This window comes from Amphibalanus amphitrite, unplaced genomic scaffold (genome assembly GCF_019059575.1).
Source record: "Amphibalanus amphitrite isolate SeventyFive unplaced genomic scaffold, NRLGWU_Aamphi_draft 000492F_arrow, whole genome shotgun sequence".
In the NCBI taxonomy this organism is placed as follows: Eukaryota; Metazoa; Arthropoda; class Thecostraca; order Balanomorpha; family Balanidae; genus Amphibalanus; species Amphibalanus amphitrite.
In genome coordinates this window covers 161,596-177,691 of record NW_024881986.1, presented here as the reverse complement: position 1 = coordinate 177,691, position 16,096 = coordinate 161,596, and the positions used below count along the sequence as shown (strand labels likewise).

The 16,096-nt window shown below is 50.0% G+C and overlaps 1 protein-coding gene across 4 annotated transcripts in view; it reads right to left on the bottom strand.

Annotated features, from left to right (window-relative positions):
• Positions 1-1,804: 1,804 nt before the first annotated feature.
• Positions 1,805-16,096, bottom strand: part of LOC122392581 — a 158,099-nt gene continuing 143,807 nt past the window's right edge. For all 4 annotated transcript variants that reach the window (XM_043387629.1, XM_043387630.1, XM_043387628.1 and 1 more), the window contains exons 8-9: positions 2,854-2,996; positions 1,805-2,555 (exon numbers count right to left, since the gene is read on the bottom strand). In XM_043387629.1, the coding sequence (XP_043243564.1) occupies positions 2,488-2,555; positions 2,854-2,996 (211 nt within the window). In that variant the 3' untranslated portion in view covers positions 1,805-2,487. The remainder of the gene's footprint in view (positions 2,556-2,853; positions 2,997-16,096) is intronic.

Here is a 16,096-nt window from a genome sequence, read left to right as displayed (position 1 = left end):
CGTGACATTGCTGTAGCCGATACGGTATCTCTGCACCGATAAGGTATCAGTGGACCGACTGGGACGAACATGGATACTTCAATTGATGGCAGTGGCGGATCCAGCGCCACGTTTGGGGTGGGGCAGCTCATTGGAAATGGGGGACACTCAAGGCCGTGGAGCGGGGGGGGGGGGGGCGACACTATAGTTCTGGTAGTCAACTGATAGTCATCACTTGACCGCTGACCACCACGACCGTCCAAATTTGGAGCATCACACAAAATTCTTAAATGTGTACCCAAGAGTTTCAACTTCAAAAAGGTGCTCATCAAGACCTAAAGTTCATCAAAATTGAATGGCCTTGACGCTACAATAAGCCAGAGAGCAGAATTCATTACTTTTCTGGCTCCCATCTACTTGCAAAAGTGAGATGCACGTACAGATTATATGCGCTTATGCGGCGAACCACCATTCTTGTCGAATATTGTCTTAAAACAATGCATAATTTCAAAGGTCAATGGTCGGACCACGAACGTTTTCAGGTAAGGGTATTGATTAGAACTGAGTGATAAACGTTACGACGTCAATATTCACCACTTTTTAGAGGTGAGTACCTAATTGAGAAAACAACCGATAGGCCCTATTGGACACTTCCCTTCTATGTGATAGGGCCACTGGCGACATCCAGCCGGTGATAGTAGCCACTAGTGGCATCCAGCCTTCAGTAAAATAATAGCGGCCACTGGCGGTATCCAGCCTTCTAAAAGAAATAGTGGCCACTGGCGGTATCCAGCCTTCTAAAAAGTGGTAATGGTCGTTTTCTTGACGGCCATCTGGTACACATTTGGTGCACATCTGGTACAGATTAGGTGCAGATTTGGCCAAATCAGGTTCAGTGTGTCTCTTAGCAGCTATCAGTTAGGGTTGCAATAATTGCTTATATGCCTGCTTTGTCATATTATCAGAGAGCATCATCGATTAAAATACTGAAATAAATTCATAAAATGAAGATATTTGATGTAAAAGAAATGAGGTGCAGATTTGGTCAAATCAGGTGCATTCGCCGGATAGCCCGTCGTGAAAACGGCTAGTGGCCACCGGCGGTACCCAGCCTTCAGTAAAATAATAGTGTCCACTGGCGGTATGCAGCCTTCTAAAAGAAATAACGACCACCGGCTGTATCGCACCGCTGGATACTAGACCGTGTCCTGTATCCACCAGTCGATGGTATATGGTGTCAGGGATCCGTACCCGTGCTGTGTCCATACAGCTGTAATATAACTAATACACACTGTACAGTCTACAGTTGACGGCAGAACGATGCACCGTTTCTCAGCGGGCAATCAGCTGCCTGCAGTGGTAGGCTGTGCCGCACTGCACCGGCTGGGTGACACACATTGATCACCATAGACACACTTGATGTGTGATAATCAGTACAGCCTATCGGCTCAGTCAACTGAAGTGCTGGGCTGGTGGTGAGGGTAAAAAGTATGATTCGCCCCGTCCCCTGCGGGATACGTTTCCTGGAAATGACCTGATTTTTCTTTTTACTGATAACTCTCTGGGTTTGGCTTAATTTTTACGGAACACTTATACATGTTAGGCAATCTGAAGTTGCACACACTTTTTATGAAGGATCCGACATTAGAGCTCCACGTCACTTCAAGTAGGTGACTTCTTTATATCACAACTTTGTATGACATTATAGAATGATATGTTCAAAGCATTGCATAATGGTCAGCAGCCTTACAATCCCTTTGACGGGTTACCGTCACTAAATAACAGAACTACATAGTGGCGCTTGGAAATCCAGTAATATTGTGTATTGAACGTCTGAACCACTGTGTATTTCAATCGCCATCAGCCCGTGATATCCCATGAACGACACCGAACCGGACATATCCGGTCCAAACGAACCACAGCCGACCGGACCACCGACGGTCCGACACAGTGACGGGCGAGGTCCGATATCGCCCGGACCGGACACCCTCACAGCTAGCTCCAACCACTCTCTGGTCTAAACTGAAATTACGACACAACAGCACAGCGGTGTGAGCCAGCGTGACGTCACGTCACAACACACGTGACGTCACCACGGCGGCACCTCCGGCACGGTGACCACGGTTTACCGACGGCTGGACAGTGGCCCAGAGCGTGATACATCTCAGATACTGAATATACCTACTGTCTATCAAAGCAGTGTCAACAAACGTAGCAATCTGTGCTCAAATGATCAAGCATTTAGGTGGCCACTCAACCCAAACCAGCCTGGCACGGCGGTAAAGTACCCGCGGACCTGGCCCGATGGGACAGGGCGGCTCGAAGTACTTCTGGATATGAAGGTCTAGACGTGCATTGTGTACAGAACAGCGCTGCCGACGGGACACGGTGCTGCCACCTGTTGTCGAGTTCCGACACTACAGACTAGACACGGTGCTGCCATCTGTTGTCAAGTTCCGACACTGCCACCCAGCACCGAAGCGGTCGAGGCACCGGGAAGATCGTCGTTTAGGTATAGTACTGCAAGCAAATTTTGCTGCCATTGGGAGGCTTGGTAAGCTTGTCGTATACAGACTCTGGAAAATAGAGCACGTCAGATTACACACTGATTGCTAGTGAGGTCACATGGGGCAACTTAGGCTGATGACGTAACGTCACTTGCAGATAGGTGAGTAATAACCGAGCACAATGACAACTTGTGCATCGATAGTGACAACATGAGGGCTGATACTGATACAGTGATGTCACTTACACAGACAGGCATCACCTATTGTGACGTCAGTACTAGTGACGTCACATGAGTCAGTGTGCGTATCCGAGAGGCCAGTGACGCCATGTCGGCTGGTGTGGGTGGTCAGAGACACCGCCACTTACTTGGGACCCGGAGGTTGATGGTACGGGACTGGCCACTGTCACATCCCAGGTCTGTCTCGTGCAGGGCGGTCAGGACGGCCTGGCAGTTTTCAGTTGAGGATTCAATGAACAGGTCCTTCAGTTTCCTGCAGGTCACTGCCATCCTGCAACAAGTCATGACAAAACAGAACAGGTTAATATACGCAGACATGTGCTTGGATCCGGAAAAATGGATCTGAGATCCGATCCCATGGATCCTGATCCGAGATCCATTCAGATCATAGATCCAAACCGCTCAATTTTGTCGAGAGATCTACTGGGATCATAGATCTGACCCTTCAATTTTGTCGCTAGATCCACTCGGATCATAGATCTGGCTCCCCAATTTCGTCGTGAGATCCATTGGGATCATAGCTCATAGGTGCTCGAAATGTTAACAACTTTCTTTCATAAGAAGTTATGAATACCAAAGTATGGTTAGAAACAAACAATCTTATATAAAGGCCATATTAGTAAAGGCATCCAGTTACATTATACAGAATACAAAATAAAGGAGGCTCATGATGGTCACAACTTGAGAGAATTGAGTGACATGAAGATTGTTCACATACCAACACTGGCGGTCGCAGCCGCTGGCAAAAGGGGGGGGGGGGCAAGATCACACTCGCGGGACATAACATTTATCCGTCACCGGAGGGGGGGGGGGATCGGCTAATTTTACGCCCACGAGGCGCCGAAAAAGTTGGCATTACTTATGCTTCATCCACTTCATTTTTGCGTGAAATCTTTAAGCTCAATTTAAGGCAAAATCACCAGTTCCATTTCCCGTCCCACGGTGTTTCCACCGGTCGGGCCACTGCACCATGGCGACGGATCGGTGTAGCATATACTGGAAGGTCGAGCACGCGGATTCATGACCTTACCACTATCAAACAATTCGGAAAAGTACAGATACCTCTTGCTTTGAACAAGCATGTGAAACCCAGAGAGCATTTTCAAACCATGACATTTACCCATATAGATGTGTAGCGACGGGAGAAAGTAGGTACACCGACCTATGGAAACCCCCGGCCCCACAGGTTCCTGGTTTTCAAAATTGGCATCTGAGGGCCGCGCGCGACTCGTGCGGGGCTTCGCAACGGCTCTATTGGGGCTCGGCTCACTCAACCTGTCTTATAGTCCTACTGCTAAAAAGACTGGCCCTGAGCCCTAAGGACTTCATCAGTCTCTGCCAGCCCCACACACCGGCTCATGGGGTCCCGACGTCGAAATATGAGGGAATCTGCGCGGGACCATCAGGACGTAAAGTAATCTGGATCAGGACCAACGTAAGGCTGTGCAGGAGTCTATGTGAGCCCTGTGATCTTCAGAAGCCCACCCATGTATGTTTTCACTTAGAGGCCAGTTTAGGGCCCTCAGAAACCAGTACAGGACCTGCAGACTGCAAAGGCCAGTAGTTTGAGACCATCAGAGACCGAGGTGGGCTCTCTGAGGCTAATGTGGGTCCTTACTCATTACAGGCCTACATGCCCATGGGGCCCTCAGAGGTTAGCGTGGGGCCCTAAGAGACCGGCATGAGCCGTCGTTGGACCCCAGAGGCCAGCAGAGGGCCCTCAAAGGCCAAGATGGGCCCTTCTCAGAGGCCAATGCAGGCCCTTAGAGGCCGGCATCGGGTCTTCAGCAGCCAGTGCGGGGCCCTCATTGGCACCTAAATGTTCGTCTTGGGACACCAGAGACAGCAACAAGGCCATTAGAGACCGGTGTGAGACCCTCAGACGCCGGTTGGGGCCCCTGAGGCCGGTTAGGGGCCCTCATATGCCAGATGTGGGGCCTCAGAGGTCGATGTGGGCTCTTAGTGGTCAACATGGGCGCTTGACCGCCACTGAAGTTCCATCAGAGGTTAGTGTAGGACGCTCAAAGACCGGTGTGGGAGCTATATTAACCCGTGCCCCGTAGGGCTACCGGCGGACCCTACCACCCGTAGGGGGGGGGGGGGGCCGTTTCGGCCCCCCCCCTAAGATCTCGGAAAGTTACCGGCCGATTTTCAAAATTCAAACGGCGTTTGATAGCCCTACCCGGGAACTACCTTGTGACCAAATTTCATTGACCTAGGTCAAACCGATGACGTCACAGGTCAGGTCAAAGGTCAGATTTTCACCGTTCACAGGCAATTCAAGAAATGTGCTGTGAAATCGAGTAAATTGGTAATTTATTGAAAACCATCGATGGTATATTGTTCGTCAAACACATACTTTGCTATCTGAGGTCACTGATACCAGGTCAGGTCACAGCGAGGTCAGGTCACCGGGGGTCACAATATGAATGTGTCGTGTGATACATGTTTTATGGTCCATTTTACATGACAAATGCGATTATGTGGGTTAGGCAGCCTTTGGGGCCAGCCTAGGTCACGTTTTGGTGAAGGTCAGGTCAAGGTCAGGTCAAATTAGGTCAAATTTTAAAGTTGATATTTTTGCATAAAATGGGTATCCATTCGATGCAGCTCGTCACGGGGAGTCTAATGGTGGTCTTTGTTTTGCTCTACGAGTTCTAGAATTGCCAAAAATTGAGTTTGAAAATTTGACGTCATCATTTTTGAACAGTTTTTTTCGCTATAACTTGGCCAAAAAAGGAGGTATCGATCTGAAATTTGGTATGTAGATAGAAGACGGTAGGTACTACCACATATATTCCGGTTTTTTCGAAACTCAAAAAACTTTTTGGATTTTTTGGCTAATATATCCAAAAAAATGTTTTTTTGATTTTTGGGGATCAAAACTCAAAAATTTCAAAAATCCGAGATAGCAGTTTTGTAGCCCTGTCAATTCTACACCTTTTATGTCTTGATCATTTTTTTGTATCTTCAAAGCTGTAGGCCTGACAGGTCTTCTCGCGAAGGTCTTTTTTCGGTCGAAAATGACAGAACATGACGTCACTCTGACGTCATTTGTGGCCAACCTATCACAGCCTCTGGAAAAATTTTTGGTCACAATGTGTAAAATTGATGCCCGGAAGGGTCCTGAAAGTTTGGTGGCGATATCTCCAGTCGTTTAGGAGATATCGACCGAAAAGGACAGGGGGGGGGGCCGTTTCGGCCCCCCCCCCTACGGGGCGCGGGTTAATAGCTGGGCGTGTTTTTTTTTAGCCTCGTGACTATCGAATCAGGGCCAGGGCCCCATACACCTATGGAAGTCCATCGGTTGCTTGAGGGGGGCGGGGGCAAATGATATGACGGCCCCCTTTATGTGCCTGGGGGGGCATGGCCCTGATGCCCCCCCCCCCCCCCAGCGACCGCCACTGTGTACACATTACATACAGGCCTCTGAGATTACATACTAGCTTATGCAAACTCAATGCAGGCCCCGGAGGTCCCACGCTAATCCTTAAGAAACCAAGCCGGCATACGGCGTCACCACCGGGCTTCTGAGGTGCACAGCACCAACCCATGAGGTCTTATGTGTCGTAGAGCCACGCTCATTTGGCAGGGCCCACCCGCCACTGGCGAAGAGGGTCTCATGCAAGCCATTGCTGGGCCTACGAGAGCCTCAAGTAAACCCACGCTGATATTCCATATAAGATCCGGCCATACTCGTGAACCGGTGCCAGCGACGCTGACCGCCAAATTGACAGAATGCGAAACTGAGCCCACTCATGAGTGAAATTTACGTCCTTTGATGGCGCAAGAGAGAAAATGAAACATACAAAAAGCTTTCCTGGGACTTTTGTTTGATCTGAAAGGCGGGGCCAAAAGATAGTATGGCCCCACCTTTCAGCACCAAAGGGGGGGTCATGGCCCCCGTGCCCCCCCCCCCCCCCCCCCTGGGACCGCCTATGCATACCAACAGAAAAGTTTGCATTAACAATTAACATAGAGGTAAGTCAAAGTAATGACTAATGAACAATACATTACTAGGTACCTACCACATCACAATTCATGTTAGAATCTACATAATTATATTGATAAGACAATCTTGCATCAGACAACCATGAGGCTTTCCAGTTTCCAGCTAACACAATTGATTGATAAACAATAAAAGATGATACTGACACATGTGGCTTGGTTAGGTAAAGGTATTTCAATATTTGATAAAATAAACTGAGATATAAACAAAAGTATAAAAATATTCAACAGCCTGCGGAAGCGATGGGAAGCGAAATATCAATTTCGCTATCGGACGCAGGGTATAGGTATTGAATTAGGGGGTAGGACCAAGTTTAGTAGGCATGATCTCAGCAATTATCGTGTTTTATATGGCGGTTTTCATTATCACAATATTATTTTTGATATCATGAAGTTTGTATATCTCAGTTTTACGAAAAATAGTAGGGCAACAAAGATAAATTTCGCGAAAAAATAATTTTAGTTCGAAACATCCATTCTGGTATGCAAAATTCAGTATGAAGCCCAGTATGGTGACCGTCTAGTGTGCTTCCAAGGCTGAGTACCTGATATCAACAAGAGTTGTTTACTATTTTGCCTTACGTTGCTAGGTGGTTGCTAGGGAGCTAAGGATACTCTCTTGCGCGATAATTTGCACTTATTTTTCCTCATTATATCGACATGTTGCTGTTTCTGAGACCTAACTCATGCTAAGAAAAAAAGCAGTTTTCTTAAAATGTGTATTTAAGTGCCGTAGCATTAACACAGCTCTGCAATTCTGCTGAAATATCTGCAAAATCCTGACTTCCCGGAAAATTGTTGGTGGTGATGGGGATCGAGCCCGTCGATGAAAAGTAAGTCAATATTCAAAGGCTTCAAAACGTTATTTCTTGTTGTTCTGTGAAATAGCAATGCAAATACCGATGATAGTGCCAGTGTAGAGCTTTCCAATGAAGCATTGCAATTAGTAGTAAAGTTATTATCACCTAAAATATCTTTAATCAAATATTAGAATTCTGCCATCGTCTTGCTGTAGAACAGGGTTACTTTCAATCTCTTGGGAACACGATTTGCCGGTCTCAGATCGAAAAACACTTCAGAAAGCGGTAATAGACAATGAAATTTCCCACTTGATAGCATCTCGGGTTTTTATATATCCTGTCTAGAATTTTCATAAATCAGACGTAAAAATGGCCAATTTCGTCAGATTACGAATTTTTGCCATTGGGTCTAATGTAAAGCATGGCTACTTTCAGTCTCTTGGGAACACGATTTCCGTACCTCAGATTGAAAAACACTTCAAAAGTCGCAGATAGTAGACGACTTAATCTACAAGATAGCATCTCGCTTTTTTCTTTATCTGGTCATGTATATTCATAAAACCCTCTCAAATATAGTCAATTTAGCATTTAAGTCTATGGATTTAGAAGAATTTTCATATCCGACTAGATTTGGGCTACCATGTCTGTTGACCGGGGGCCGATCGGACGTGTCTTTCGGAATAATCGGTATCGGAATAATCGGACGTGTCTTTTTGCTCCGACTTGTATAAGTGTCCATTAAGTCTTCGGCAGTCGAAACTTATGTCATTTTGTTTGTTTTTAAATGCTTTTTTCTCAGCCTATACTTTAAAGACTCAAATGTTAAAATCTTTTACGATATAGTGCTCAGAAATGTACACATTTTCGAATATTTTTCAAAGTTTCAGCACAGTGAAAACTAAAAAACTCGTTTGATTTTTTGCCGTAGTCACGTGCGCCTCAGATTAATTTGCTTCAGTTTCGAAGATTCTTTAGTCATCATTCACAGAGCTTTTATGAACCTTACCTCGGCCGAGAAGGTAATTCGACAGCGATGAACCTGCATCATGAACAGCTCCTCGTCTCAGAATGAATCGTTAGATACACAAGTTAGCCACACTCCTCGCTGCTGCAAATGCGTTACAAATCCTTGCAAAACATGCAGATGCGCGAAACAGAACAAACGCTGCACATCCTGCCGATTCGGAGACGGCTGTTCGAACTCTGCAGCGAATGACCCTCCAACCAGTGACATTGCCAACGAGATAGCCTCTCTGAAGCAGCGATGCCGACTCTTACCCTTCATCCCCAAAGGGGCACGCATCGCTGTGGCTGACGCGTTAGCCCATTGCATCAACGATGCCGTAACCCAGGGTACCGACCTCGCATGGCGTAAGCTAATGCGTTTTGGTTACTTGGCGCTTACCATCCGTGACAACAAGGGCAGCAAGAAGAGGCTATCATTAGCCACTCAAGTTCGTAATAACTTGTCTCAAGATGATTTCAACCCACCTCGCCATGCAAGTAAAAGGACAGCTCAGAACAAAAGAAATCGCCCACCTAGCACCATGGCACTATTGCGCCGCGTCTCAGAGAAGATAACAGACGGCGACCTCCGCGGTGCTCTGCGCCTCCTGGCCTCGGACGATTCTTTTGCGGTCCCAACAGATGATGTCATTAGCAAGATGCAAGAGAAACACCCGGAACCACCCGAAGATATCCGCCCTGTCTCACCGCCCGACGAGGGCACAGCATCGCTAACAGCTACTGAAGCAGACGTCCTGAAGGCCATCAACTCATTTCCACCGAGCTCGAGCGCTGGACTAGACGGAGTCCGACCCGCTCACCTGCGATCTCTGATCTCCAGAACAACTGCCGAAGCCGGAGCACGCCTTCTCACAGCTTTGACGGCTCTCGTCAATCTGGCGTTATGTGGCCGCCTTCCTGAGTTTGTCTTGCCAGCATTCTTCGGCGCCTCTCTGATCGCTCTGCGTAAGAAGGACGGCGGCCTTAGACCCATTGCCGTCGGAAGCGTGTACCGCCGCATCACTGCAAAAGTAGCTGCGCACTCAGTCTCCGGACGAATCGGGGCCGAACTGAGGCCCGTGCAACTGGGCGTGGCCACAAGAAATGGATGTGAGGCGGCAGTCCATGCTGTTCGAACATACATCCAGCAGTCGGAACCCAGCGAAGACAGGATACTCGTGAAGCTGGATGTCTCAAATGCCTTTAACTCAGTGCGCAGAGACAGCATGCTGGAGGCAGTGAGAGCAAGAGCACCTGACATCTATTCTCTCGTATGGCAAGGGTACAGCCAATCTGCTCCCCTGTTCATCGGAGAGAGCCAAGTGCTGTCTAAAACCGGCATCCAGCAAGGAGACCCTCTCAGCTCTTTGCTGTTCTCGCTGGCCATAGACACCGCCACCAAAGCAGCAGATGCAGACATCAACGTCTGGTACTTGGACGACGGCACTCTGGCTGGTCCGCTGCCAAAAGTGCTCGCCAGCATTGAGCGCGTCAAAGAGAACTTTGAGAAGGCTGGCCTGCGCTTCAACGGTGCGAAATGCGAATGCACCTTCCTGGGAAAGCAAGGGGCCCAGCAAAAACAGAACATCTTGGAGGATTTGCACGGCATCCTCCCTGACGCTCATGAAGTCTGCCTGGATGACCTGGAACTGCTCGGCGCACCAATGAATGACTCTCAAACACGACACAGACTCCTACTCGGCAAGCAGGAGATTGAGAAACTAGTACGGCGTCTCAGAAGCATGGAAGAGCCCCACCAATCCTTCTTCTTGCTTAAGAACTATGTCTCTATGCCTCGCCTACTCTACCTTTTGAGAAGTTCCCCAGCCCACAGACACATTGACTTGCTTTCTGGGATCGACGAGGTCGTGAGGAAGGGTCTAGAGGCGATCACCAACGTTCAGCTGCGCGACGACGCCTGGCGACAGGCCACACTGCCTGTCAGTCTTGGCGGGCTTGGTGTGAGGATGACCTCCGATCTAGCCCTCCCCGCTCACCTGGCATCGCATGTCGCATCTGCGGCCATGGTGGCAGCCATCAATGAAACTACCTCAGCTGACTTCAACGAGACCACACGGCGTCTGATCAGTGAGTGGCAAAACCGCACCGGTCTAACACCGCCAGACGACGAAAAGCGGCACCTTCAACGCGAATGGGACCGCTCAGAGGCCAAGTCTATCAGCACGCACCTGCTAGACAGCAGCACCGATAAGGTGTGCCAAGCTAGGCTCCGAGCCGCCGGACAGCCACACTCAGGCGCCTGGCTCAACGCCTACCCGTCACCAAGTGTAGGCACCCTGATTGAGCCTGACACCTTGCGGACAGCAATCGCTCTGCGGATTGGCGCTGAGCTCTGCGCTCCCCATCGCTGCCGCTGCGGGGCGGGGCCGACATTGATGAGCGTGGTCTGCACGGTCTCAGCTGCCAGTTAAGCGCCGGTCGACTACCCCGCCACGCAGAGCTCAATAACATTATCAAACGTGGCCTCGCTGCCGCCGGCCTTCCAGCAGTCCTAGAACCTGCCGGCTTGGATCGCGGCGACGGACGCCGTCCCGATGGCATCACAACCTTCCCTTACTCAGAGGGGAAATGCCTCATTTGGGATGCAACGTGCGTCGACACTTTCAGTGCCTCCTCAGTATCCGCATGCGCATCGCGCGCGAGTGCCGCAGCCACTGCTGCCGAAGGACGCAAACGTCGACGCTACGCTGACTTAAGTCGGCGGTACCTGTTCCAAACAGTCGCCGTCGAGACATCTGGTGCTTTTGGCACTGATAGTCTTCACTTCTTAAGAGAACTCGGTCAGCGGATCGTTCAGACAACCGGCGATCGGCGAGACATGGAACACTTAATGCAGCGCATATCGGTGGCAGTGGCACGTGGCAACGCGGCTGCTGTGCGACTGGCAGCAGCTGACGACACGTCAACGCTTCGACGAGTCCATGCGCAGCCTTCCTGCACTGCTGAGTCGTCACCATGCAGCCAAGAACCAGATAGCGATGAAAACGCCGGAAGGCAGGCATCTGACGTCGACTCAAGTCATTCCCTCTCAAAGTCGAGCCAAGGTGGATCTACATTGGGGACCATGCACCCGTCCGAGGCCAAGGGTTCGCGACTGTCGCGCTCGAAGGAGCGGGCGCCCAGCTGCCCGGACCGCGCTGACAGGGAGAACACGAAGCTGCTGCAGGTGGCTGGCGTCGGCCCGCGCCGGTTCTACGGTGACTCGGCCGAAGCCGGCGGCTCGCTGTCCGCCGCCAGTCCACAGATGCGGCCGCCGCCGTCGCTGCGCAAGTCCGGCGAGGGCGACAAGAACCCGCAGCTGCACTGTGGCAAGGCGCAGGCGGCCAGCCGCGGCCTGCAGCTAGTCCCGGCCATCCGGCCGCTCGACTCCGACAATGATGGCAAGGACCCTTTGTATATCGGCCTACCCAACTACGGGAACTCCTGCTATCAGAACGCCACCCTGCAGTCACTGCTGGGCCTGCGACCGTTCCTCAGTGAGATGATTTCCCTGATCTCGGGCCTGGACGAGAGCGGCCAGTGCCGCACGCTGCGTGCCGTCGCCAAACTGATGGTGCTGCGCCAGAAGGCACTCAGCAAATCAGTCTCCAGCCATCTCAACGATCTGCGCGACGTGTTCGCCGACATCGACCCGGCGTTCAGAGGTACCGAGATGCAGGACGCCAATGAGTTCTTGCTGCGCCTGCTAGACACTATGAAGGAAGAGATCGACGCGCGGCGACCGACCGACAACCCGGTGCGAGACAACTTTCAGTACCAGATCGTCGAGAGCTACATGTGCACCAAGTGTCATGAAACGGCGCTGAAGCGGCAAGAAAACATATGCTGGTTTGTCAGAGTGCCGCGCCGCCAGGGCAATGAGACGCCCACGCTGCAGGACGCACTGCGAATGTGCATGCGGCCTGACCGGCGCGAGCGGCTCTGTCAGCACTGCCAGCATGATGAGTGCCGCGTCACCACCAAAATCAGCCAGCTGCCCAGGACGCTGATACTACAGCTCAACCGGTACGTCTTCCTTGGGGAGGAATCGAAGAAAATCCGCGCCAATGTCGGCATTCCCAAGTTCCTTTCACTGAACGAATATGTCGCGGATGACGTCACCCGGCCTCCCGAGTGGAAGTGCAGGAAGCCTTCCCTGTGCACCCTCTCCGACTTCGAGGAGTCTGAGGCGCCCAGGTCGGGTCCGTCGCCGCCGCCCGCCGCCTGTGGACCGTCATCAGTGCCGACCGCCAGCGCCGGCCCGCCGGAGTCCGCCGCCGCCGGATCGCCGGTGTCGGCCGGAACCGCAGCGCCGGCGCGTCCCTCTTCACCGGCGACCGGTGCCGAGCCGCTGCCGCCGCCGCCGCCAGCGCAGGATGAGCTGGTGGTGCTGGACGCTGACTCCGAGTCCAAACCGGCGCGGACCCGCGAGGACGAAGATGGCGAGCTCCAGGAAGCCATCGTGAGGTCGCTGGGGAAGGGAGCGCCGGCCGACACCTCGGAGAAGGCACATATCTCGGATTTCTGCGTGGAAGACGGCCAGTCTCTCTGCTCAGTGGACCTGGCCGGCGACTTTACCTACCGGCTGGTGGGCGTCGTCAGCCACTACGGCGGCGCCACGCACTCCGGACACTACGTGTCGGACGTCAACAGCGTCGGCAGGGACCGTTGGTACCACTATAACGATAGCCGAGTCAGCTGTGTCGACGAGGCCGACATTATGGGCGACGGACACCAGAGAAACGGCTACATATTCTTCTACCTCCACAAAGACCTATATAACCAAGTGGTCAGCGCAGAGGGAGCCGGCGGGGCGCTGTAACCGCCGCGCCAGGGAGCACAGGCTCTGAGCGGCACCGGCGGTTCGTATGGGTACATGTGGTTAATGTGTTTATGCATGTGAGCTTGTACTTTCTGTTAAATAGCACAAGCTTGAATATCAATTATAATGGCCTTGGATATTTACCGTAAAATGATTATTCAGTACCTAAATAGAACTCGTGACGTCATTTCAAATAAGCAATGAGCTAAGCGTTCTACCTTCGAGTATAATGAAAATAAATAAAAAATCATACTGGAAATCAAAAGTCTGGAGTTTTTTTTCAAGAGAATGTTCATTTTTTCTGCCTCACATAATTTTACGATACGATTGTTAGTGAATATCATCTTTGTAGCGTTGAATTTAATGACGTAAACGTAAGCTGAAACAGTATTACATGGCCCTGAGCCGGGTGTGCACCTTGCATCTTTATTTTATTCACTTTTCAAAAGAATCACAATATCTTACGTCATCAGTTTGAAGGGCCTATCACGGGGAATCTTTTGGAATCATTACGGTTTTAGTCAAATTAAGATTTTTCATTGGTCAAACGATAATGACGTAATAAAACAATATTACCAAAACGTGAGCTGTGAATTTCGTTTGTCTTTTTTTTTAGGCTCTCTCATAACGAAAGCACAGCATGGCACCACACGTGGCACGATGGCCTTGGCAGTTGGCACGATGCCATAAGAAGGTAATCTGAAGAAGTTGATGCCATTTTTGAACTTGTAATTTTATTAGGAAAGTATTAGAGGTTGGTTGCTATTCTTACTAAATCGAAAATGTGTTGCACATACTAATAGCTCATACGAACATTCTGGATTGGGATTTCATACCTGGCAGAAGTGGATTGCTGAATTATTTTTAACAAAACTGACCTATTTGGCTTCCAGGTTTGATTTCCTAACATCTGTCCATAGGTGGCGGAACAGGGGGGGGGGGGGGGTGGCACCAGGGTACAGTGCCCCCATAGATTTGGGCATTTTAACATTAGCCCTCTCTCTCCCTCTCTCCCTCTCTCTCTCTCTCTCTCTCTCTCTCTCTCTCTCTCTCTCTCTCTCTCTCTCTCTCTCTCTCTCTCCCTCTCTCTCTCTCTCTCTGTTCATATTAAATTGAATCATCCGTATCCCGTACCTATCAAATTATCTGTCGGTGGATGGCTTTTCTTCTGTTACGTGTTTCTTTCCATTTTCAATGTCCCTGTGCCCGTATTGATATACCTCGACTATCGGATACGTTATCCCGGCAGTTGCTGGGGTATTTCGCCAATCACCGTTTGCTGGGGGGGGGGCGTTAAACGCCCCCAGCCGATAACTCGAGAACCAATAGGCGCAGCGAAACGCACGAGGCGGCAAACGAAAGAACGCGACGAGACGCTTCAGATGAGTACTTTAAAGTTGAATTTTGAGGTCACAGGTCGGGTCAAGGTCAGGTCAAACACCTGAAATCGGGCTTTCAGTAGCATGGATTTCAGGACTTCGCAATGGGCGCCTCTCGTCATAAACTCTGTCAAAACGGTGCACAATCCATCATATAAGGCCTACAAGAGTGTCAGCTTCATGTAGGGGTCAGTCAAGCATAGGTCAGGGTCAAGGTCAGGTCAACCGGGTAAGCACATATCCCCGAAAATCAAAACTGATATTCGCAGCCTGTGACACATGTTTTATGGGTAATTTGGGGCGTAGAACACGATGGTGACATTCATTTTATCATATGTGTACGTGTTTGGCTCAAAAAGTTCAATTTAAGAAATGCATGTATCATGGTCGTGAAGAAGTCACGAGAAATTGCCAAGATTCAGTTCAAGATTTTGGAAAATGCGGAACGATAATCAATAATCGAAGATAGCCATCTGATTGTGCATGGTATTTGCAGTCTAATGGCGTTTACGGCATGTCTGTATGTCTATTCTGTGATTTTATATGATTTTTTGAACATATGCCGTTTTTGGTCGAAAACTCAGAAATCATAACGTCACTAAAACCTCGATATCTCAAAAATTTTCTGATCGATTTTTTTGAAACTTTGGCACAATAAACTTCAATCAATTCCCTACAGGTACCCAAAATTTGGCGCGCCTGCGGCGCGCCGTTTTTATGCTATGGCCCGGCGAAAAAAGTGGGGGCGTTTAACGCCCCCCCAGCAACTGGCGGGTTATCTCTGGGCCTATTACAGTCTATCTACAGTGTGTCCCAAAATTGATGTCACACCTTCCCACAGTCTTGATTTTGCCTGCTTTGGCGCAATTTGAATCAGGGATGCGGAGCCGAAGCCGGAGCTGGAGCCGGAGCCGGCGGAGCCGGCATATTTTGCCCGGAGCCGGAGTCGGAGCCGTGAAACAATATAGCCCGGAGCCGGAGCCGGAACCGGAGCCGTCAAAAAAGGGGGCGACTCCGGCTCCTTTTTTTGAAGAGGAAAAAATATTGACCTAGTTCGATTTGACGGTATATGCAAGGGCAGTAAAACGTGTAATACCGATGCAAAATAGCCTTGTTATGCAAATACAGAAGCAAAGTGTACCAATCCCATCGCCCTTTTTTTCCACCCGTATTTAACCCACGAGCGTTGGGGGGTTTGGTGCAACATCTCCGAAACCGGATAAGATACGAAGCTGAAACTTGGCATAGCTTCAAATGAATACCTAGGCCATATTTGAAGAACGTTTGGTGGTTGTAGCGCTTAAGATGACGTCACAGTGACGTCATAAAGTTTTGTCGTTTTCCAATACGGCGCGGT